This window comes from Podarcis bocagei (assembly GCF_964188305.1).
Source record: "Podarcis bocagei genome assembly, chromosome: W".
In the NCBI taxonomy this organism is placed as follows: domain Eukaryota; kingdom Metazoa; phylum Chordata; class Lepidosauria; order Squamata; family Lacertidae; genus Podarcis; species Podarcis bocagei.
The window spans coordinates 73,887,843-73,913,513 of NC_138131.1; the positions used below are offsets into that span (position 1 = coordinate 73,887,843).

Consider the following 25,671-nt stretch of genomic DNA (forward strand, 5'->3'; position numbering starts at 1 on the left):
TATTATTATTATTATTATTATTATTATTATTATTATTATTATTATTATTATTATTATTATTCAGTTTTTTTATTTTATCATTTTATTTCCATACACTCCAAACATTTTCAATATATACAATACTGGGATTATACAAACCCCTTGGACTCTCCCCCACCCCCCACCCCCCGTTTCCATATTTTGCCATCTTTTCTTGCATGTAATTACAATGATTCGTTCTATTCCATTTCCTTATTTGCTACTTTGGCTTCATCAATGTTATATCAATCCTGCCTGTGGAAAACCATCTAATTCGATTTTAATTTGATCCCGATTTGTTTTTAGGAGGTAATTTAATTATTGTTTGATTTTATACTAATGTTATATATTTGATGTTAGCTGCCCTAAGACCGGTTTCGGCCAGGGAGGGCGGGATACAATTATTATTATTATTATTATTATTATTATTATTATTATTATTATTATTATTATTATTTCTAAATATGTATCTTTAAGGTATTCAATAAATTTTTCCCATTCTTGTTTAATTTTTTTATATATATAAATAGTTTTTATTAAGTTTTAGCATTTTATATTCAACACAAACATCATTCTTGCAGACAGCATAGATGAATCCCAATCTCCCCCAGCTTCCCTCTTCTGGTTTTTTAAATATTTACTTCTCCTGCCTATCTCATTCTCCCTTAATTTTGCCATCTTTGAACTAACGATGGTTATATCCTTAAGGTTTTTGCACCATGCTTTTTCACATTTCATCTTCATTATTTTCCCCATTTTGTCCTTTTAACTTTTTTCTTTGCTTAAATTTCCTATCATCTTGATGTCTGATCTTCACAGTCATTTTGATAATCCACTCTTCTTTTGTTGGGACCTTCTCTTCCTTCCACATCCGGGCTAAGAACATTCTGGCATAAATAGAATACACTGTCTTTTTAGGTCTCTTGGTATTTCTTCACCCGTTAAACCTATTAGAAAGGCTTCTGGTTTTTACACAAATGTTCTCTCCCCCCCCCCCCAGTTAATTATACAGTGGTACCTTGGTTCTCAAACTGAATGTGTTCCAAAACCAAGGTGCACTTTCCCATAGAAAGTCATGCAAAACTCTATCTAGTGAACAATAGTGAACAATGTGGTGACAGAAGAGCTTCAGATTGAAAAAGGTACACGTCAGGGGTGCCCCCTGTCCCCTTTATTGTTTATCTCAGTCCTGGAGGTTTTGCTGAACATGATAAGGAAGGATCGGCAGGTACAAGGAATACGGGTCGGAGTGAAACAATATAAACTGAAAGCATTTGCAGATGACTTGGTTTTAACATTACAGAAGCCAGAATCTAGTACAAAAAGAGTTCTGGAACTGATACAGAAATTTGGTCGGGTGGCGGGTTTCAAGTTGAACAAACAAAAAACTAAGGTGTTAGGGAAAAATTTGACAGCTACTGAAACAGAAGGGTTTCAGAAGGAAACAGAACTAAATATTGTTAAAAAAGTGAAATACCTGGGGGTCAATCTCTCCTCCAAGAACCTGAATTTATTTAAAGATAATTATGAGAAATGTTGGTCAGAAGTTAAAAAGGATCTAGAAATTTGGTCAAGACTGAAGTTGTCCTTGTTAGGCCGAATTGCAGCTATAAAAATGAACGTTTTGCCAAAGATGTTGTTTTTGTTTCAGGCCTTGCAGATTGTGGACAGAGTGGAATGTTTTGGAAAGTGGCAGAAGGATATCTCTAAATTTGTCTGGCAGGGCAAAAAGCCCCGAATAAAGTTTAAAATACTAACTGATGCAAAGGAAAGAGGGGGATTTGCCCTGCCGGACTTAAGGATATATTACGAAGCTGCAGCCTTCTGCTGGATGAAAGATTGGATCTTGTTGGAAAACACTGATGTCCTAGATCTGGAAGGCTTTAATAACTCGTTAGGTTGGCATGCGTATTTGTGGTATGACAAGGCAAAAACATATGGAATGTTTAAAAACCATATTGTCAGGAAAGCAATATTTATGGTCTGGAAAAAATACAAAGACTTACTAGAAAGCAAAACTCCGAGGTGGGTATCACCAATAGAGGCCAAGGCTCGGAAAAAACCCAATATGGAGGCCGGTTGGCCGAAATATTGGGAAATAATAGAAAACATTGGAGATAATTGGAGGTTGCAGAGCTTTGAAAGGTTAAAGGGTAAAGTGCAAGATTGGTTTCATTATGCCCAAATTAATGAGGTTTTTAAGCTAGATAAAAAAACAGGATTCCAGGTGGAAAAAATCGAAACTTGAGACAGAATTGTTAGAACCAAAGACCAAGCTATTATCGAGAATGTATAACTTGCTGCTTAAATGGAACACTCAGGATGAGACAGTTAAATCAGCCATGATAAAATGGGCCCAGGACATTGGTTATAACATCATGTCTGAGGACTGGGAAAGGTTATGGACCACCGGTATGAAGTTTACGGCATGTAATGCCTTGAAAGAAAACATTATGAAAATGGTATACAGGTGGTACATGACCCCAGTCAAGCTTGCTAAGATCTACCACTTGTCCGATAATAAATGCTGGAAATGTAAGGAGGCTGAAGGGACATTCTTTCACCTCTGGTGGACCTGTCCAAGAGTGAAGGCCTTCTGGGAAATGATATATAACGAGTTAAAAAAGGTGTTTAAATACACTTTCCCTAAGAAACCAGAGGCATTCCTCCTGGGCATTGTCGGCCAGAAGGTGTTAAAGAAGGATAGAACTCTTTTTATGTATGCTACTACTGCAGCAAGGATTCTTATCGCTAAGCATTGGAAGACTCAAGATTTGCCCACACTGGAGGACTGGCAGACGCAACTGATGAACTACATGGAACTAGCCGAGATGACTGCAAGGATTCGAGACTTGGGAGAAGAAGCAATGGAGGAGGACTGGTGTAAATTTAAGGACTATTTGCAAAAGTATTATAAGTTATATGAATCTTAAGACGCCGTATGATTTGGAATATCAGCCCCAGCAACAAAATGGTTTATATAAGAAATTGGATAATTTTTACGAAAGAATCAAGGTTTAAATGGGTAAAAATGACAATATGTTATATTTTAAAAGTAAATTGAAAACAAGAGATTTAAACTTAAACTGCAATTGAAAGTAAAAAGAAACACATGAAACAAGGTTATAATTTGCTGATAATTTTATTGTTAAGAATGCACTATGTGGGAGATGTGGGGAAGCCCGATAGAAATCTGAAATAAGTTGTTGAAATGGTTGAGATTTTCTGTTTTTTCTTTCTTTCTACTGTCTATGTTCTTTCTTTTCTATTTGTAATCTGGAAAAAAACGTAATAAAAATTATTATATATAAAAAAAAGAAAGTCATGCAAAACGGATTAATCCGTACCAGACTTTGAAAAACAATCCCTAAAACAGCCATTTAACATGAATTTTACTATCTAACGAGACCACTGATCCCTAAAATGAAAGCAGTCATCCATGTACTGTACTCTAAAATAAATACAACAGTCTTGTAAATGATAAAAATGAAAATTATTTTTTTTCCTCACCTGCACTGATGATAGTCATTGTTCGGATGGGGACCGGGGCTTCTATCCGTTTCTGCAATCACACAATCAATCAATCAATCAATCAATCAGTAACTAAACTGGGATCCGCACAGTCGCAAAAACAAATGAACCAAAAAAGCCTCCGAAACAAAAACACCACATAAATTGCAAAAACCAAAGCACCAAACTTAATCTGTTCCCGAAGTCTGTTTGATTGGTGCAGGCGCCCCAGAAAGAATAGCTGACAGCCAAATTTGATGTTTGGCTTCCGAAAAACGCCTGGAAACTGGAACACTTTTTCTGTGTTTTCGGCATTTGGGAACCAAAGCGTTTGAGTAGTAGTAGTAATAATAATAATAATAATTTGTTTTTGTTTGTATCCCACCCTCGCCGGCCAAGGCTGGGCTCAGAGCAGCTAACATCATAAAAACAACACAACGAGCCTAAAAGCAGACATCAAGTAATTCAAATAAAAATTAATTCAGACAAGTTAAAATCCGGGCAGGTGGCAATTATTAGGGTGGAATTGAGAGTGATTAATAATTGCCAGAATTGAGGAGCATGGAATTTCCCAAAAGGAAAGTGCTGCTTGTCCGTATGAAGAGGATGCCACAATGCTGAACCTTTCTGTATAAAAAACCTTCTGTATAAAGAAACCTGTATAAAAAACATTTGAGAACCAAGGTCTCACTGTCTCACATGACCACTAGGGTGGTTCATAAAAAACACTTTTTTGAAGATGCCTGCTCCCAAGGTCTTATCTTACTACACTAGGGATTATATAGCTATATCTGAAATTTTGTGCATATCAGTTAATATCTCAACCCTCCATGAAAATAGCTGTTTTCTTGGACGTTTTCCTATTTTGTGAAGGCTTTGGAGAAGGCATTTTTAAAAAAAGTTTTTTTAATGAACTGCCCTAAAGACCACCGTATAGGATAGAAAGAGCCTTCTTGACCCTTACATTTCCAGCGTAACTTCAGAGTATTTTTGTACCAAAATGGCACTTTTTCTCTCCCCCTCCATGTCAGAATCAGTCCCACTTTTGCAGACGCCTATTCCAACATGGGGAACACCTTGAAGGAAATGCAAGACGTCCAGGGAGCTCTGCAATGCTACACAAGAGCAATCCAGATAAATCCTGCGTTTGCCGATGCCCACAGCAACCTCGCTTCCATCCATAAGGTAAGCTTTGTGTCTCTGCTAAATCTATTTAAAAAAAAAAAAAACTGGGGGGGGGGGCAGCAGGGGAATCTTAGTTTTTACAAAAGGAAAACAACTGGCAAAAGCCGTCCCAAACCGAGATGGGGCACAAAAAGAAAAAGGGGAGAATTGGAATTTATGCTGGAAGTGTGAGGAGGCAGAGGGCACGCCGATACGTTTATGGTGGGGCTACAGAAACGTTAAAAAATTCATGAGGAAATAAAAAAGATGATCAGAATTAATTTAGAGGGGAAAACCAGAGGCATATTTACTGAGTATAAGAGGTAAAGAAATACCACAAGATGGGAAGATATTATTCTTATACGCGACAGCTGCAGCAAGGCTACTCCTTGCACAAAACTGGAACAGGAAATATATACCCACAAAGGATGACTGGATAAAGAAACTAATTGAATTTATAGAACTGGCAAGGTCAAGTGCAGTAATAAGGTACCAATCAAACTGGAAAATAAAAATATAATGGAAATGGTTTGAAGATTATGTGTTCAAGTACTGCTCAAAAACTAACATGTTGATATGTTTGGTTTAATGTTTGTAAATCTGGTTTATAATAATAATAAATAGTAAGTTAAAAGAGTTAAGAAATATAAATTTAGATAAAAATTGCAATGTGAATGTGAGTGAAGGAAGTCACGTGGGTATTTGGGTAAATGCTGAGTTGTGTATAGGGTTAGATGTGGGGAATCCATATATGTAATGTATAGTGTTGAAAATGTACGGCAACTAGCATGTAAAATGAAATCAAAAATAAATAAATAAATAGGGGGGAAATAAAAATGGCAATGTGAAATATTATATAGGAGGGTGAGGGGCGGTGGAGGGAAGCCACGAGGGTGGTTTTAATGTCTGAAATTTTGGGTGGTAGGGTAATACGAATTTTGTTTTGTGTCTATGTGTTTGTTTGTAAATAATTTTTTTAAAAGGAAAATGAAAAAATTGCTATTTTTACTTTGAAATAAAAATGGGGGGGGGAGGTCTTATACGGGTGATTGGGTGGGTGAATGGCTCATTTTCTTAAATTTGAGCCCCCCCAAATAGAGGGTGGCTTATATAGACGGAAAGTATGGTGGAGTTCCACACCCAAAAATCTCATTGTGACTTCCAATCACCCCTACGTCACATTTCCGATGGCGCCCTTTTGCTCGTCTCTCCTAGATCTCAAAATGCATTGGTTTTGTCATATTTCCTGCTGTCCTTTGTCAATCCACACCTGCCAAAGAATTTAAATTTTCCCAACATTTTTTTTTAGACCACACATGTCCAGCGTGTGGCCGGGGAGCGTAACCTGGTTTACTTACTGGGGCAACCCCCCCCCCCCAAATGCTCAACAACTTCAATCCTAAAAAGAGCTCAACAACCTTGGGGTTAAATCCTAAAACAGCTCAACAAATTTGCCCCGCCCTCATGTCAAATCTGGCCCTCTTTGGGAAAATTTGGGCACCCCTGTAAATTTAGACAATACAGTCCTATCTCGGGTTAAATATGCTTCAGGATGAATATTTTTGGGTTGCGCTCCGCAGTGACCCAGAAGTAACGGAGCACGTTACTTGCGGGTTTCGCCGCATGCACAGACCCTCAAAATGATGTCATGCGCAGAAGCGGCGAATTGCGACGTGCAGATGCGGGTTGCATTCGCTTCAGGATGCGAACGGGGCTCCGGAACGGATCCCATTCACATCCAGAGGTACCACTGTACTCTGCAAGTGTCCTGTTCTCTATGAAATGTTTCTTCCAAAACCTCTCGTAATTCTGCCTGTATTATAATCTTGCTAATTCTGCGTATTTTAGCCTTTTTGCTAGCTACGCCAACTTAGTAGGGATGGGATTCTCCTTTCCATCCTTTGTCTGTTAAGATTCTCGCTGCGGCTATTGTAGACACTGTGACTTGCCATTGTTTTATAACCATTTATTGTAACATTTATTCTATGATCAATTACAATAATCATTCATTGTAATATTCATTTATTGTACGATTAATTACAATTTATTGTAATTGTTAAGAGTAGGTTTCTATTGAATTTTTACATGCTGATACTCAATATTATTCTATAGCATGGGGAGGCAAACTACGGCCCCATGGCCTTCTCAATCTAGCCGGGAGTCGGCATGTTTTGACACGAGTATAATGTGTCCTTTTATTTAAAATGCACCTCTGGGTTATTTGTGGGACATAGGAATGCGTTCCTTTTCCCCCCTCCCCAAAATCTAGTCTGGCCCCCACAAGGTCTAAGGGACAGTGGACGGCCCCCTGCTGAAAAAGTTTGCCGACCCCTGTTCTATTCCAATGATTGTTGAATGTTACTTTATAAGTCTACCAGGTGTGGATCATCGTGCCTTCTGTCTGTTCTTCATCTTTGGTTTTGATGGTTGAGAAAAAAAGCTAGTGGCAATTGCTGAAATATCCCTCCCTTTCTAGGATTCCGGAAACATCCCAGAGGCAATTGCTTCGTATTGCACCGCCTTGAAACTGAAGCCGGATTTTCCTGACGCTTACTGCAACCTGGCGCACTGTTTGCAGGTGAGGCAGAGTTTTAAGGGCCAACACTCCCAGGGTTTCCGGCATTTGGGAACCGAGGCGTTTGAGTCCCAAGGTACCACGGTAATGGTAAAAGCGTCACCTAATTCAGGAATTGTCCAATGTCACTTTAGAGACCAACTCAGTTTGTTCTGTGTCTAAGCTTTCATGTGCAGGCAGACTTATTCAGATACACTGAAGCGGAAGTCCCCACACCCTGATATTTAGAGGGAGGGTGGGGCGGGGTATTTCTCTGAACGGTAGTAGGACTCAATCGGTATGGTCAACCTGTGGACGACTGTGTCTCATTACATATCCTAAAACTATTTCAGGTCATCTGCGTACCATCCCTTGTTTTTTCAGTCATTCACAGTTGCCAGCAGGTGGACCATACCCATTGACTCCTACTTGTTGTAAATAAAAATATGCCCTTTTCCCTTATGGGGTATCCAAGAGCCCATATAGAGTCCTTACATAGGTTCCCTATTGGTAGGAGAAAATAACAGAGGCCAACCAGAGAATATTGAGAAGCAAAGCAGCTAGTAAGCTTGATCTTTATTGATCTGTTGCAACAGGGTACCCCCCTCACACGCAGGAGAGGAAGAGGACCCAGAACAATGGCCTGCGAGGCCTTATAAAGACTTTTGAAATTCCCCTTCTCTAGATCAGGACCACCCCCAGAAACATTATGCATACATCACAGAAGGGGTGTAACCTAAGACCACCCCTCAGATACATCCCACCTACATCACAGAAATTTAAATGTTGTTTTTCTCTTCTCCTTGTTTATCTCCTGTCTAGCAGGTTACTTGATTGGATTTTCTGGGGAGCCTGGCCATTCCTTTGTAATGCTAAAATACTTATTTCCTGGGCCAGGTCACAGGCTCACACCTTATTCAAACACAGATTAAAGGAAGAGACAATGGGGAGGCTTTTCCATTTTTAACCTTGCAGAGAAAGGATTTGGTCAGTTTAGGAATCAAAATGGTTCCAGGTCGGCCTTCTTGTACTGATCTATGTATGTGCAGTTATGAACATTACTATATATCTAAAACCATAAAATTCCTATCACAATATTCCCCCCTTTGGGGCTAGAATTTTTCTTAAAAATTTTTGCCCCACAAATAATAACATCGGATGTTGTAAATGGATGTGTTTGTATAAATATATCATAAAAATAACACATGTTGCGTTTTGCTACTAAATTACTTGTGGCATTTTAACACCTTGGGAGAGACCATTTACTCAATAGTGTTCTATGCTTTACACCTAGCAGGAAGGTAAGGTCCACTAATGACTGAAAAGTGCAGTTTGCTTCCCCCCCCCCGCCATTTTTGTGTTCTCAGGTGTCAAGGTAGCTCTTCTGTGGTCTCACACTGACATAGTGCTACAGCAACACATCCCTTCTGTTGAATCCCCTCAGGGCTTTCATTTAACCATGTCGCCTGGCATTCACCATAGCTGGCACAGGTTTTGGGCATCTCGTGAGGGAGAGGTCTTCGCCTTGGCCTTTAGCTATGGTTTTTTATTATAGGCTGTGGTCTCGCACTCGCACAATGGGAAGTTGCTCACTTGCACTTAAAGGACCAAAAGCTAATTGCAGCCTGGATACACTTGCCCAATTCAAACTGAGTCCAATTTGAATTTATCTTGCCCCATGGTTCTCAACTCTTCAAACCAATCTGTTAAAGAAAACCATTCTTAACAAGGGCAGTTGTCCAAATAAGTCAATTTAAGTCTATAAGAAATCATTCCTGCTAAACCAAAGCATATCCACCCTCATGTTTCTTAGAAGCTTCTCCTTGGTTTAGCACATTTTTTAAAATGGGTAGGGAAGGTTGGCATAGTGCCAGGTGGGACAACGAATTGTGGATATCTAAACATTGGACTACACAATAGTGTGAGCTATTAGAAAGTATAAAATGCATGAGAATTCTCCATTGGTGTGTAAGCAATAAGACATTAAACATAAAAACAGTTACACACAATATTCCCCCCTTTGTGGAAATTACACTGTCAGACACATTTCAACATTCTTACATAATAAGACATAATACAAAACAAAATAATTCAATATCTGTTGCATATCTTGACACAATTGTGATCTTTTACGTATGTATCTTTTGAATCCTGGAGCAGAGGCTTGAGGTTCAAGTGAAAAAATGTCCTTGCAATTCAACTCCTCCCCCCTTTGTCAGTTCAACCCCTCCCCCCTTTGTCAGCCCCACTCCCCCCTCAGTCTATAGCCTTTGAAAGAGATAACTGTGGGCACTTTGAAAACTCTGGTGTTGCAGGTCTTGTGAGTTGAGGGGTTGTTGCTGCTTTTCATCATTGCACATCTGTAGAAGTGATATCCTGTAAGGGGGCAGGGTTTTGGGGAGACTTAAACACAGTTAGACAAGGAAGGGGGAAAAGGCAAAAGGGATGTCCTTGAGTTTTCCGTGGGAAGCTGCAGATAAATAAAAATCTTAGCACATTAAGCATTTTATTTATTTCAATATTATTATCACATTTCCACATAATTACTGTTATTATCTGCTAAGTTTGTTTGCTTTCCTTCACTTAATTTTTGTTGTTGTTGTTCTTTTCATATTATAAAATAAAAATTACTCCACATGTATAGAAAGAGAACTGTAAAAAATACAAAGGTTAAAAAATAAAAAGAAAGCAAAAAATTAGATTACCAGTTAGATGAAAATGGACTTGACACAAAGACATCAGATTCAGAAAATAACTATTATTAAATAGTACAAAGATATTATCAAAACCACACAGATTACTACTGGACTGGGGGAAAAAGGGAAAACAATGGGGAAAACTTAAAATTCACCATGTGCTATCCAATAAAAGGACTTCATGAAACTGACTTTCAACATGTGATGAACATGTCCCCAAAGTAAAACACACACACACAAATGACCTATGAGGAACCAAAAATAAATAAATGCTAAGACACACAATTAATAAGCAACCTGAAGTAACCTGAAGTAATCTGTTTTGGCATTCTAACATCACAAATGAAAATAAAAGTGTTTCTTGATGTGACATCAGCTGTAATGTTAATAGCGGAATATTGGGAAATGAGTTAATACCAATAAAAATGAATGGCAATTTAAAGTTGTGCAGGTACCTTGCACTAGCCAAAATGACAGAATTAGTAAGAAATGCTCAAACAATGTTTGGTTGTGCTTCGATTAACTTCATAGACATCATGGAGAAACTGATTAAATAAATGAAAACAGATTATTTGTAACTTAAAGTGTCAAAGGCACAAAGAGATGGAAGTTACTAATACAGCAGGGATTCAGACTTGTTTCACAGAACAGAAAGAAAGTTGCTGTTTGGCTTTAAGGGAAGAAAGACAAAAAGAAAAACAAATGCAATTACTTTTTATAGAGTATTTAAATCACTGTTTGCATCCCCTCATTATCATTTGTGCTGTGGGAGAAAAGAAAGGACACTCTGTTGAAAGGGAAAATTATTTCATGTGAGAGGTCTGTCAGGAAATGCTGTTCCTAAAATGCATAGGCATATACACACCTGTTGAAAGGGAAAATTATTTCATGTGAGAGGTCTGTCAGGAAATGCTGTTCCTAAAATGCATAGGCATACACACACACACACACACACACACACACACACATTGTTATAAAATCTACTCAAGAGAGGAACTCACAGTGGGAGTGCTTTGATATTACCTGTGAAAAGAATTTGACATGTCCAGTACTTAACTCTTTTGTATTAAGTAGCCCCTGGAGCAAAACACATTAAGGGTGATTTCCCTCAATGGCTATTTGGAAAGGTTTCTCCCTGCAGCACACTGCTCTCCAAACCTTCTCTCTCCCCCCTCCAATCTCTCTCTCTCTCTCTCTCTCTCTCTTTTTTTTTTTAAGCTGATCTAGCCTCTGTGCATGTGCAGAGTTCATGCCTCAGCAAACCTTTTATACCATTGAAAATGTTGCATCTTTTGGCTCAATTAGAATAAGGAAGGGAAAGGTAAGGAGTAGATTTTAAAAATATGGTTAGATTTTAAAACAAAAAAGAGAAACTCAGCAATTCAAGTATTCACCATTCAGCCCAAGCAAAGGAGTGCTTCCTTTATGTACAGGAAAGGGCTAATATCCCTCTGGCCATTCGCGGAACAATCAACCGCTCTCTTATTTATGAGTAAAAATGGCCAGAGAGTTAGAATTCATAGGATTATTTTATTTTATTTTTTTAACATTCTCAGTCATGGTCAAGGCTAATTCTACTTAACTATATGAATTTTTATGTGCTTAAACTTTGAGTAGACTTTTAAGTCTGATTTTTGTAAATAATAGACAAAATGATAAACACTAATCACTTAAATGCCTGATATCACCAGTTCTGCTTCAAACATCACGAGCAAATCTGGGCTGAATTTCAACACATCAGTTACAAATTGGGAAAGTTGAAAGGGACCTGGGGTCATCTAGTCCAACCCTAAAATACAGGGTTCATAGCAAGATTTGTACTACCAGAAACACACACATTCACCTCTCACCTTTAAAAACAAAGAGCAAATCTGGGCTGGATTTCAACTCATCAGCCACAAATTGGGAAAGTTGAAAGGGACCTGGGGTCATCTAGTCCAACCCTAAAATACAGGGTTCATAGCAAGATTTGTACTACCAGAGAGACACACACATACTTATGTACACAGACACAACTGGGGAAGAGACCACAAGCCATGCGCCTATCATGTACTATGGAAGAGGAAAATAAAAGTACCCAACCCTTTTAGCAGATCTTGAAGCTAGTTTGAGTGAGTGTTTACTTCCTTAGACTAAAGAGTGAAAGTTCCTAGATAAATTATCTTTAAAGACTGAAGTGAACATTTTTCCTAAGATAGGGAGAGGATCTCTTATAAAGCATAGTTAAAACAACCATAGATTTGATTTAAAAGGAATACAAAAGTGACAATTTTTCCTGAACTTGCAGAGGAATAGTAAGCCTAATCTATGCCCCCCCCTTTGCAGTTTCCTTTAAAGGAAGCTTACTCGGGAGTAAATTTACCTGTGTGATAGGAATTTTATGGTTTTAGATATATAGTAATGTTCATAACTGCACATACATAGATCAGCACAGGAACCATTTTGATTCCTAAACTGACCAAATCCTTTCTCTGCAAGGTTAAAAATGGAAAAGCCTCCCCATTGTCTCTTCCTTTAATCTGTGTTTGAATAAGAAGAGTGACTAGTGGGGTGCCACAGGGTTCTGTCTTGGGCTTGGAGAAGAGGAGGTTAAGGGGTTATATGATAGCCATGTTCAAATATAGAAAAGGATGTCATATAGAGGAGAGAGAAAGGTTGTTTTCTGCTGCTCCAGAGAAGCGGACACGGAGCAATGGATCCAAACTACAAGAAAGAAGATTCCACCTAAACATTCGGAAGAACTTCCTGACAGTAAGAGCTGTTCGACAGTGGAATTTGCTGCCAAGGAGTGTGGTGGAGTCTCCTACTTTGGAGGTCTTTAAGCAGAGGCTTGACAACCATATGTCAGGAGTGCTCTGATGGTGTTTCCTGCTTGGCAGGGGGTTGGACTCGATGGCCCTTGTGGTCTCTTCCAACTCTATGATTCTATGATTCTATGATTCTAAGGTGTGAGCCTGTGACCTGGCCCAGGAAATAAGTATTTTAGCATTACAAAGGAATGGCCAGGCTCCCCAGAAAATCCAATCAAGTAACCTGCTAGACAGGAGATAAACAAGGAGAAGAGAAAAACAACATTTAAATTTCTGTGATGTAGGTGGGATGTATCTGAGGGGTGGTCTTAGGTTACACCCCTTCTGTGATGTATGCATAATGTTTCTGGGGGTGGTCCTGATCTAGAGAAGGGGAATTTCAAAAGTCTTTATAAGGCCTCGCAGGCCATTGTTCTGGGTCCTCTTCCTCTCCTGCGTGTGAGGGGAGTACCCTGTTGCAACAGATCAATAAAGATCAAGCTTACTAGCTGCTTTGCTTCTCAATATTCTCTGGTTGGCCTCTGTTATTTTCTCCTACCAATAGGGAACCTATGTAAGGACTCTATATGGGCTCTTGGATACCCCATAAGGGAAAAGGGCATATTTTTATTTACAACAGATGGCGACCACGCACGAAGGGACTTTTGGTTACCCAGATTCTGGAAGCGAGGAAGGACTGGTTATCCAGCGCGCACCAGGCAGTTTGCCAGGAGGAATAACCAGTCTTCCATCGGTCCCAGGGTCTGGCAATAACTGGAGTTTCAGCGGGGCTAACCAGAGGAAGCAAATCTTGATCAGGCCGGCCTTAAAAAAACCAGTCAAGAGATCCCGGGATCACCAGGACAGCGCTTGCGAAGTGAGTATGAGTAGGAAAAATGGGTAGTGGGGTGGGATTCTGCAAACCACAGCAAACCTATACTTCTCAAATCCTTACTTCTTTCCTCACTTTAACTCTTGAAAAATTGCCTTCTCCTCCTTTCTGTCCCCTCGATCTCAACACCAGCCTTAGCCCTTCGGAGTATGCCCAGGCAAGGGTTGTGTGTGACTTCTTTCACTTAATTCTTTATGCCGACCTATTCCTTCGGAGTTTTGCCCAGAAAGGTCGTGCAATTTCTTCTGCACTGAAAACTATAATTCCCAAGACTATAACTCCCAGCGCAGCCGCACCTCTGCCATGGCGATCTTTGTTAGAAATGACCTGTGAACAGAGAACGCAAGGGCGCTGAATTCCTTTCCATCTTTCATATTCCAGAGTCTCAATCTGGCATTGCAAGTGTGCAAGCGTTCAGTAGGGACTCTGAGTTAGATTGTAAAAGGCAGGGAGGTTGCTGTGGGTTGTAGAATAGAGATTAAGTCAGGTATCCCCAGGTTTTCCCCTCGGAGATTTGTCCAGGTATCCCCAGGTTTTTCCCCTCGGAGATTTGTCCAGGTATCCCCAGGTTTTCCCCCTCGGAGATTTGTCCAGGTATCCCCAGGTTTTTCCCCTCGGAGATTTGTCCAGGTATCCCCAGGATTTTCCCCTCGGAGATTTGTCCAGGTATCCCCAGGTTTTTCCCCCTCGGAGTTTTGACCAGGTTTCCCCTTTTCCGGACCCTTCGGAGTTTTGCCCAGGTCCAAACCCCTTTTAATTGAAAATGGGTGCACCTCAGTCAAAAGAAAAAAAGTCCCCAGACCCCTGGCGTGAAAGAAGCCCAGTTGGTGCTTACTTCCCGCCTGGACTCTGACAGTCCCCTTCAATTTGTGTTTAAGAAACGTTTTTCCTGTGTTTAAATTGTACTTAGGCAACATCCAGCAGCTGCTTATCTTAAATGTGCCATCTAAAATAAAAATGCAAGCTTGCTCCAAATTCTAAATCTAAGGAAGCCATGTTGAACCTTATCAGTCTTTAAACAAGACAAAAATTGAGAATGAAGTGTGCAAATGTTTGTTAAAGAGGCTCTAAAAGAGAGTTTTTCTCCCAAGTGGTAAAATCCTGTATACGTGCTACTTGTGTTCTGAAAGGAGGATTACCCCACCCCCTTTCTCTAGTTTCAGTGGGGAGGGTGATTTTAAGTCTAATGGTAAATGATGTTGTGTTGTAACTTTTGAGTTTGTGAGTACACCTGTGTTCCAGTCTAAGTTAACCTAATGTTTCTGCTGCAAAAGCCTAGTTGAGCCAACTGCTCTCTCAAGCTAAAATGCAGTGTATGTATTTCATTAAGCATATGCCTATGAAAGTATGGTGTTCCTTCTAAGAAAATCTGAGTCCAGTTTTAACTTTGATCTGGTTGGACAGAAGAGTTATTGTAAGGCTCCTGGTATCAGTCTCTATAAGACGTCCTGGCCTCTTTTCTTAGAAAATGCCCCCCCCCCCTGTTTCATTCTGTCTCTTTCAGGTTTTTTTTGTTTTTTTCCCCCCTTCTCCTTCTTATTCTGTGCCAGGTAAATTTACTCCCGAGTAAGCTTCCTTTAAAGGAAACTGCAAAGGGGGGGGGCATAGATTAGGCTTACTATTCCTCTGCAAGTTCAGGAAAAATTGTCACTTTTGTATTCCTTTTAAATCAAATCTATGGTTGTTTTAACTATGCTTTATAAGAGATCCTCTCCCTATCTTAGGAAAAATGTTCACTTCAGTCTTTAAAGATAATTTATCTAGGAACTTTCACTCTTTAGTCTAAGGAAGTAAACACTCACTCAAACTAGCTTCAAGATCTGCTAAAAGGGTTGGGTACTTTTATTTTCCTCTTCCATAGTACATGATAGGCGCATGGCTTGTGGTCTCTTCCCCAGTTGTGTCTGTGTACATAAGTATGTGTGTGTCTCTCTGGTAGTACAAATCTTGCTATGAACCCTGTATTTTAGGGTTGGACTAGATGACCCCAGGTCCCTTTCAACTTTCCCAATTTGTGGCTGATGAGTTGAAATCCAGCCCAGATTTGCTCTTTGTTTTTAAAGGTGAGAGGTGAATGTGTGTGTTTCTGGTAGTACAAATCTTGCTATGAACCCTGTATTTTAGGGTTGGACTAGATGACCCCAGGTCCCTTTCAACTTTCCCAATTTGTAACTGATGTGTTGAAATTCAGCCCAGATTTGCTCGTGATGTTTGAAGCAGAACTGGTGATATCAGGCATTTAAGTGATTAGTGTTTATCATTTTGTCTATTATTTACAAAAATCAGACTTAAAAGTCTACTCAAAGTTTAAGCACATAAAAATTCATATAGTTAAGTAGAATTAGCCTTGACCATGACTGAGAATGTTAAAAAAATAAAATAAAATAATCCTATGAATTCTAACTCTCTGGCCATTTTTACTCATAAATAAGAGAGCGGTTGATTGTTCCGCGAATGGCCAGAGGGATATTAGCCCTTTCCTGTACATAAAGGAAGCACTCCTTTGCTTGGGCTGAATGGTGAATACTTGAATTGCTGAGTTTCTCTTTTTTGTTTTAAAATCTAACCATATTTTTAAAATCTACTCCTTACCTTTCCCTTCCTTATTCTAATTGAGCCAAAAGATGCAACATTTTCAATGGTATAAAAGGTTTGCTGAGGCATGAACTCTGCACATGCACAGAGGCTAGATCAGCTTAAAAAAAAAAAGAGAGAGAGAGAGAGAGAGAGAGATTGGAGGGGGGAGAGAGAAGGTTTGGAGAGCAGTGTGCTGCAGGGAGAAACCTTTCCAAATAGCCATTGAGGGAAATCACCCTTAATGTGTTTTGCTCCAGGGGCTACTTAATACAAAAGAGTTAAGTACTGGACATGTCAAATTCTTTTCACAGGTAATATCAAAGCACTCCCACTGTGAGTTCCTCTCTTGAGTAGATTTTATAACAGTGTGTGTGTGTGTGTGTGTGTGTGTGTGTGTGTATGCCTATGCATTTTAGGAACAGCATTTCCTGACAGACCTCTCACATGAAATAATTTTCCCTTTCAACAGGTGTGTATATGCCTATGCATTTTAGGAACAGCATTTCCTGACAGACCTCTCACATGAAATAATTTTCCCTTTCAACAGAGTGTCCTTTCTTTTCTCCCACAGCACAAATGATAATGAGGGGATGCAAACAGTGATTTAAATACTCTATAAAAAGTAATTGCATTTGTTTTTCTTTTTGTCTTTCTTCCCTTAAAGCCAAACAGCAACTTTCTTTCTGTTCTGTGAAACAAGTCTGAATCCCTGCTGTATTAGTAACTTCCATCTCTTTGTGCCTTTGACACTTTAAGTTACAAATAATCTGTTTTCATTTATTTAATCAGTTTCTCCATGATGTCTATGAAGTTAATCGAAGCACAACCAAACATTGTTTGAGCATTTCTTACTAATTCTGTCATTTTGGCTAGTGCAAGGTACCTGCACAACTTTAAATTGCCATTCATTTTTATTGGTATTAACTCATTTCCCAATATTCCGCTATTAACATTACAGCTGATGTCACATCAAGAAACACTTTTATTTTCATTTGTGATGTTAGAATGCCAAAACAGATTACTTCAGGTTACTTCAGGTTGCTTATTAATTGTGTGTCTTAGCATTTATTTATTTTTGGTTCCTCATAGGTCATTTGTGTGTGTGTGTGTTTTACTTTGGGGACATGTTCATCACATGTTGAAAGTCAGTCTCATGAAGTTCTTTTATTGGATAGCACATGGTGAATTTTAAGTTTTCCCCATTGGTTTCCCATTTTTTTTTTCAGTCCAGTAGTAATATGTGTGGTTTTGATAATATCTTTGTACTATTTAATAATAGTTATTTTCTGAATCTGATGTCTTTGTGTCAAGTCCATTTTCATCTAACTGGTAATCTAATTTTTTGCTTTCTTTTTATTTTTTAACCTTTCTTGTATTTTTTACAGTTCTCTTTCTCTACATGTGGAGTAATTTTTTATTAAGTGAAAGAAAGCAAACAAACTTAGCAGATAATAACAGTAATTATATGGAAATGTGATAATGAATAAAATGTTTAATCCACTAAGATTGTTATTATCTGCAGCTTCCCACGGAAAACTCAAGGACATCCCTTTTGCCTTTTCCCCCATCCTTGTCTAACTGTGTGTTTAAGTCTCCCCAAAACCCTGCCCCCTTACAGGATATCACTTCTACAGATGTGCAATGATGAAAAGCAGCAACAACCCCTCAACTCACAAGACCTGCAACACCAGAGTTTTCAAAGTGCCCACAGTTATCTCTTTCAAAGGCTATAGACTGACGGGGGGGGGGCTGACAAAGGGGGGAGGAGTTGAATTGCAAGGACATTTTTTCACTTGAACCTCAAGCCTCTGCTCCAGGATTCAAAAGATACATACGTAAAAGATCACAATTGTGTCAAGATATGTAACAGATATTTAATTAGTTTTTTTTTTTTGTATTATGTGTTATTATGTAAGAATGTTGAAATGTGTCTGACAGTGTAATTTCCACAAAGGGGGGAATATTGTGTGTAACTGTTTTTATGTTTAATGTCTTATTGCTTACACACCAATGGAGAATTCTCATGCATTTTATACTTTCTAATAGCTCACACTATTGTGTAGTCCAATGTTTAGATAACCACATTTCATTGTCCCACCTGACACTATGCCAATCTTTCCCTATCCATTTTAATATGTGTTAAACCTCGTTTTGCCAAGGACAAACTTCTGGATCCATAAAACACCAGGTACATGAAGGTGGATATGCTTTAGTTTAGCAGGAATGATCCCTTATAGAGTTAAATTGACTTATTTGGACAAAGTGCCCTTTTTAAGAATGGTTTTCTTTAACAGATTGGTTTGAAGAGTTGAGAACCATGGGGCAAGATAAATTCAAATTGGACTCAGTTTGAATTGGGCAAGTGTATCCAGGCTGCAATTAGCTTTTTGGTCCTTTAAGTGCAAGTGAGCAACTTCCCATTGTGCGAGTGCGAGACCACAGCCTATAATAAAATCCCATAGCTAAAGGCCAAGGCGAAGACCTCTCCCTCACGAGATGCCCAAACCTGTGCCAGCTATGGTGAATGCCAGGCGACATGGTTAAATGAAAGCCCTGAGGGGATTCAACAGACAGGATGTGTTGCTGTAGCACTATGTCAGTGTGAGACCTCAGAAGAGCTACCTTGACACCTGAGAACACAAAAATGGCGGGGGGGAAGCAAACTGCACTTTTCAGTCATTAGTGGACCTTACCTTCCTGCTAGGTGTAAAGCATAGAACACTATTGAGTAAATGGTCTCTCCCAAAGTGTTAGAATGCCACAAGTAATTTAGTAGCAAAACGCAACATGTGTTATTTTTATGATATATTTATACAAACACATCCATTTACAACATACGATGTTATTATTTGTGGGGCAAAAATTTTTAAGAAAAATTCTAGCCCCAAAGGGGGGAATATTGTGATAGGAATTTTATGGTTTTAGATATATAGTAATGTTCATAACTGCACATACATAGATCAGCACAGGAACCATTTTGATTCCTAAACTGACCAAATCCTTTCTCTGCAAGGTTAAAAATGGAAAAGCCTCCCCATTGTCTCTTCCTTTAATCTGTGTTTGAATAAGGTGTGAGCCTGTGACCTGGCCCAGGAAATAAGTATTTTAGCATTACAAAGGAATGGCCAGGCTCCCCAGAAAATCCAATCAAGTAACCTGCTAGACAGGAGATAAACAAGGAGAAGAGAAAAACAACATTTAAATTTCTGTGATGTAGGTGGGATGTATCTGAGGGGTGGTCTTAGGTTACACCCCTTCTGTGATGTATGCATAATGTTTCTGGGGGTGGTCCTGATCTAGAGAAGGGGAATTTCAAAAGTCTTTATAAGGCCTCGCAGGCCATTGTTCTGGGTCCTCTTCCTCTCCTGCGTGTGAGGGGAGTACCCTGTTGCAACAGATCAATAAAGATCAAGCTTACTAGCTGCTTTGCTTCTCAATATTCTCTGGTTGGCCTCTGTTATTTTCTCCTACCAATAGGGAACCTATGTAAGGACTCTATATGGGCTCTTGGATACCCCATAAGGGAAAAGGGCATATTTTTATTTACAACACCTGGCACAGAATAAGAAGGAGAAGGAAAAAACCTGAAAGAGAGAATGAAACAAGGGGGGGGGGGGCATTTTCTAAGAAAAAAGGCCAGGACATCTTATTGAGACTGATATCAGGAGCCTTACAATAACTCTTCTGTCCAACCAGATCAAAGTTAAAACTGGACTCAGATATTTTTCTTAGAAGGAACACCATACTTTCATAGGCATATGCTTAATGAAATACATACACTGCATTTTAGCTTGAGAGAGCAGTTGGCTCAACTAGGCTTTTGCAGCAGAAACATTAGGTTAACTAGAAACATTAGGTTAACTTAGACTGGAACACAGATGTACTCACAAACTCAAAAGTTACAACACAACATTTACCATTAGACTTAAAATCACCCTCCCCACTGAAACTAGAGAAAGGAGGTGGGGTAATCCTCCTTTCAGAACACAAGTAGCACGTATACAGGATTTTACCACTTGGGAGGAAAACTCTTTTAGAGCCTCTCTCAAATAAACATTTGCACACTCCATTCTCCATTTTGTCTTGTTTTTAAGACTGATAAGGTTCAACATGGCTTCCTTAGATTTAGAATTTGGAGCAAGCTTGCATTCTTATTTTAGATGGCACATTTAAGATAAGCAGCTGCTGGATGTTACCTAAGTACAATTTAAACACAGGAAAAACGTTTCTTAAACACAAATTGAAGGGGACTGTCAGAGTCCAGGCGGGAAGTAAGCACCAACTGGGCTTCTTTCACGCCAGGGGTCTGGGGACTATTTTTCTTTTGACTGAGGTGCACCCATTTTCAATTAAAAGGGTTTTGGACCTGGGCAAAACTCCGAAGGGTCCGGAAAAGGGGAAACCTGGACAAAAAAACTTGGGGATACCTGGAGAAATCTCCGATGGGAAAAACCTGGGGATACCTGGACAAATCTCCGAGGGGGAAAACCTGGGGATCCGAGGGGAAAACTTGGGAAAACCTGGACAAATCTCCGAGGGGAAAACTTGGGGATCCAAGGGAAAAAACCTGGGGATACCTGGACAAATCTCCGAGGGGAAAAACCTGGGGATCCGAGGGGAAAACTTGGGGATACCTGGACAAATCTCCGAGGGGAAAACTTGGGGATCCAAGGGAAAAAACCTGGGGATACCTGGACAAATCTCCGAGGGGAAAACCTGGGGATCCGAGGGGAAAACTTGGGGAAACCTGGACAAATCTCCGAGGGGAAAACTTGGGGATCCAAGGGAAAACTTGGGGATACCTGGACAAATCTCCGAGGGGAAAACTTGGGGATCCAAGGGAAAAAACCTGGGGATACCTGGACAAATCTCTATTCTACAACTCACAGCAACCTCCCTGCCTTTTACAATCTAACTCAGAGTCCCTACTGAACGCTTGCACACTTGCAATGCCAGATTGAGACTCTGGAATATGAAAGATGGAAAGGAATTCAGCGCCCTTGCGTTCTCTGTTCACAGGTCATTTCTAACAAAGATCGCCATGGCAGAGGTGCGGCTGTGCTGGGAGTTATAGTCTTGGGAATTATAGTTTTCAGTGCAGAAGAAATTGCACGACCTTTCTGGGCAAAACTCCGAAGGAATAGGTCGGCATAAAGAATTAAGTGAAAGAAGTCACACACAACCCTTGCCTGGGCATACTCCGAAGGGCTAAGGCTGGTGTTGAGATCGAGGGGACAGAAAGGAGGAGAAGGCAATTTTTCAAGAGTTAAAGTGAGGAAAGAAGTAAGGATTTGAGAAGTATAGGTTTGCTGTGGTTTGCAGAATCCCACCCCACTACCCATTTTTCCTACTCATACTCACTTCGCAAGCGCTGTCCTGGTGATCCCGGGATCTCTTGACTGGTTTTTTTAAGGCCGGCCTGATCAAGATTTGCTTCCTCTGGTTAGCCCCGCTGAAACTCCAGTTATTGCCAGACCCTGGGACCGATGGAAGACTGGTTATTCCTCCTGGCAAACTGCCTGGTGCACGCTGGATAACCAGTCCTTCCTCGTTTCCAGAATCCGGGTAACCAAAAGTCCCTTCGTGCGTGGTCGCCATCTGTTGTAAATAAAAATATGCCCTTTTCCCTTATGGGGTATCCAAGAGCCCATATAGAGTCCTTACATAGGTTCCCTATTGGTAGGAGAAAATAACAGAGGCCAACCAGAGAATATTGAGAAGCAAAGCAGCTAGTAAGCTTGATCTTTATTGATCTGTTGCAACAGGGTACCCCCCTCACACGCAGGAGAGGAAGAGGACCCAGAACAATGGCCTGCGAGGCCTTATAAAGACTTTTGAAATTCCCCTTCTCTAGATCAGGACCACCCCCAGAAACATTATGCATACATCACAGAAGGGGTGTAACCTAAGACCACCCCTCAGATACATCCCACCTACATCACAGAAATTTAAATGTTGTTTTTCTCTTCTCCTTGTTTATCTCCTGTCTAGCAGGTTACTTGATTGGATTTTCTGGGGAGCCTGGCCATTCCTTTGTAATGCTAAAATACTTATTTCCTGGGCCAGGTCACAGGCTCACACCTTATTCAAACACAGATTAAAGGAAGAGACAATGGGGAGGCTTTTCCATTTTTAACCTTGCAGAGAAAGGATTTGGTCAGTTTAGGAATCAAAATGGTTCCAGGTCGGCCTTCTTGTACTGATCTATGTATGTGCAGTTATGAACATTACTATATATCTAAAACCATAAAATTCCTATCACATACTACCCTTCGGAGAAAAACCCCAACTCACCCTCCCACTATATATCAGGGTCTGGGGGCTTCTCCTTACTCTTATATAGCAGGGTCTGGGGACTTCTCCCTCTGTATATCAGGGTCTGGGGACTTCCGCTTCAGTGTATCTGAAGAAGTGTGCATGCACACAAAAGCTTATATCAGGCATCCCCAACCTGCGCCCCCCCCCGATGTTTTGGCCTACAACTCCCATGATCCCTAGCTAACAGGACCAGTGGTCGGGGATGATGGGAATTGTAGTCTAAAACATCTGGAGGGCCGAAGGCTTGGGGTGCCTGGCTTATACCAAGAACAAACTTTGTTGGTCTCTAAGGCACTACTGGACAATTTTTATATATATTTTGACTTCATCAGACCAATACGGCTACCTACCTGAATCTAGAACCCTGGTTTTCTTTGCCCCCTTTCAGATCGTCTGTGATTGGACCGATTACGACGAGAGAATGAAGAAGCTTGTCAGTATTGTGGCTGACCAGCTGGAGAAGAACCGGCTCCCTTCGGTGCACCCCCATCACAGCATGCTGTATCCACTGTCTCACGGCTTCCGAAAGGCTATTGCCGAGAGACATGGGAACCTTTGCCTGGACAAGGTGGGTCTATGCTGTGAAGAGGTGTGCGCCGCTCCGTTCCGTCAGAGTTTGAATGCTTTCATGTTGGCTTTGGATATATAATAATATATAATAATTTATTATTTCTACCCTGCCCATCTGTCTGGGTATCCTCAGCCACTCTGGGTGGCTGCCAACCAAATATTAAAAACACAAGACAGCATTAAATATTTAAAAACTTCCCTAAACAGGGCTGCCTTCAGATGTCTTTTAAAAGTGAGATAATTGCTTATTTCTTTGACATCTGATGGAAGGGCGTTCCACAGGGCGGCCGTCACCACGAGAAGGCCCTCTGCCTGCTTCCCTGTAACTTGGCTTCTTGCAGGGAGGGAAGCGCCAGAAGGCCCTCGGGAGAGGGACCCCGGTGTCCGGGGTGGAGATGCTCCTTCAGGTCTACTGGGCCGAGGCCATTGAGGGCTTTCAAGGTCAGCACCGACACTATGAATTGTGCTTGGAAACGTACTGGGAGCCAAAGCAGATCTCTTGGGACCGGTGGTATGTGGTCTCAGTCAGACTGGATTTAAATCCTTTATTTTACAGAAAGGCTTGATCTTGCTGGCATCCTCTTAATATTGACAACCAGAGGAAAGTTTCATCTGCTGGGCTGTTTAGGGCTTTCAAGGTCAGCACCAACACTTTGAATTGTGCCCGGAAACGTACTGGGAGTCAATGCAGGTCTTTCAAGACTGGTGTTATGTGGTCTCTGCGGCTGTTCACAGCCCCCAGTCTGGCTACCACATTCTGGATTAATTGCAGTAAGGTAGCCCCACATAGAGCGCATTGCAGTCGTCCAAGCTGGAGATAACAAGAGCATGCGCCACTCTGGCAAGAGAGTCCGTGGGCAGGGAGGGTCTTATCCTGCATCCCAGATAGAGCTGCCCTGGACACAGAACAGACCTGTGCCTCCATGGGTCCAAAATGACCCCCAGACTGTGCAGCTGGTCCTTCAGGGGCACAGTTGCCCCGTTCAGGACCAGGGAGTCCCCCCCACCCACCCACACACCACAGAACTTCAGTCTTGTCAGGATTCAACCTCAACCAGTTAGCTGCCATCCACCCTCCAACCGCCTCGAGGCACCCGCGCAGGAACTCCACCGCCTTTGCCGGCTCTGATTTGAAAGAGAGGTAGAGCTCTCTATCAGGCTTCCTCAACCTTGGCCCTCCTGATGCTTTTGGCCTACAGCTCCATGGTCCCTAGCTAGCAGGTCTAGTGGTCAGGGATGATGGGCACTGTAGTTTGAAAACAGCTGGAGGGCCAAGGTTTAGGAAGCCTGCTCTGTATTGGCGCCAATGGCTGTTAAGCGAAAAAATTCCAGGGTGAGTGACTCCTTGACAGCCTAGCTCACCGGGGCACTTGTCCCCCATGGGTCCATGCTGTCAGTAAAAGGAGGAAGTCCCAGCCCGGTAATTTGGAGCAAAACAGTGGTCAGTAGACCATGATTCTTACTGTTGCACCACAGGTCTGCCCAGGAGTAAGAACCCCGAGCATGGGGCAATGTCAACTTTTATAACTTCCTTCTTCCCCCCAGAATACACTTCAAGCAGCATCGTTGATACATCATCACTACATCACTAGCACATCACAAATGAGGAGGGGTATACAAGGGTTATGCATTCACTATGAGGTCCCTTTATCAGACCCCTTAAATCTCCATCACTGAAAGAACAATAAAACTCTTGACACGTCCTTTCCCACTGGACTTGTCTGGAGATGGGCATTCAGAACACCTGCCTTGCTAAACTGCCTTGGCAGATGTCTATGGTTGCCCCCTTGGTCCCTCCCTCGGTGGGGTGCCGTGTATGTGCTCTCAGGCTTGGGGAATTCTGGCGGGATGCCCTGTTCCTGCTGCCTACATGACTTCCTGCTTCTTGGCTCATGGAGGGAGGTGGAGCCCAAATTCGTTCAAATGGCGGAATGAGGAGAGTCGGTTAAAGCATAGATTTTCTGCATGTCTTTCTTGGGCTGTCAAGTCAAAGGTATGTATATTTGTAACATTGGAACAACTTCAAAGATGTGGCCTCATGTCCCCCACCCCCATGTCATTTCCGTAACCCGGCTTTCTTGAATCCCCTTGCTAGATCAACGTGCTCCACAAGCCGCCTTACGAGCACCCCAAGGACCTGAAAGGCAGTGAGGGCCGGCTCCGCGTTGGCTACCTGAGCTCTGACTTTGGGAACCACCCCACCTCCCATCTCATGCAGTCAATCCCAGGCATGCACAATTCGGACAAATTTGAGGTGAGGTGCACAAGAGGGCAGCTGTGTGAGTAGCTCAGGCGGCAGAGCGCTGAGACTCTGAATCTTGGGGTCATGGGTACGAGCCCCACGTTGGGCCAAACGAATGAATACAGCCTAGGACCGCCTCTCCACGGAGGATCTAACAGTCTGCAAATAAAAAAATGTTAGAGGTCCTGGGCTTCAGGGAGATTAGGCTGGCCTCGACCAGGGCCAGGGCCTTTTCAGCCTTGGCCCCGGCCTGGTGGAACTCTCTGCCACAAGAGATCAGGATCCTGGGTGACTTCCGGTCGGCGCCAGCGCTAATGGCGGTCCTCTTTCCGAGCTCCGGA

At 41.3% G+C, this 25,671-nt stretch overlaps 1 protein-coding gene across 1 annotated transcript in view; it reads left to right on the forward strand.

Annotated features, from left to right (window-relative positions):
* The window catches only part of LOC308578141 (uncharacterized protein), a gene marked incomplete at its 5' end in the record, with an annotated part of 46,207 nt that extends 20,821 nt beyond the window's left edge, over positions 1-25,386 (forward strand). Inside the window, 4 exons of the mRNA XM_081178406.1 lie at positions 4,560-4,713; positions 7,169-7,270; positions 22,907-23,086; positions 25,184-25,386. Of these exons, the coding sequence (XP_081034532.1) occupies positions 4,560-4,713; positions 7,169-7,270; positions 22,907-23,086; positions 25,184-25,375 (628 nt within the window). The remainder of the gene's footprint in view (positions 1-4,559; positions 4,714-7,168; positions 7,271-22,906; positions 23,087-25,183) is intronic.
* Positions 25,387-25,671: the final 285 nt, after the last annotated feature.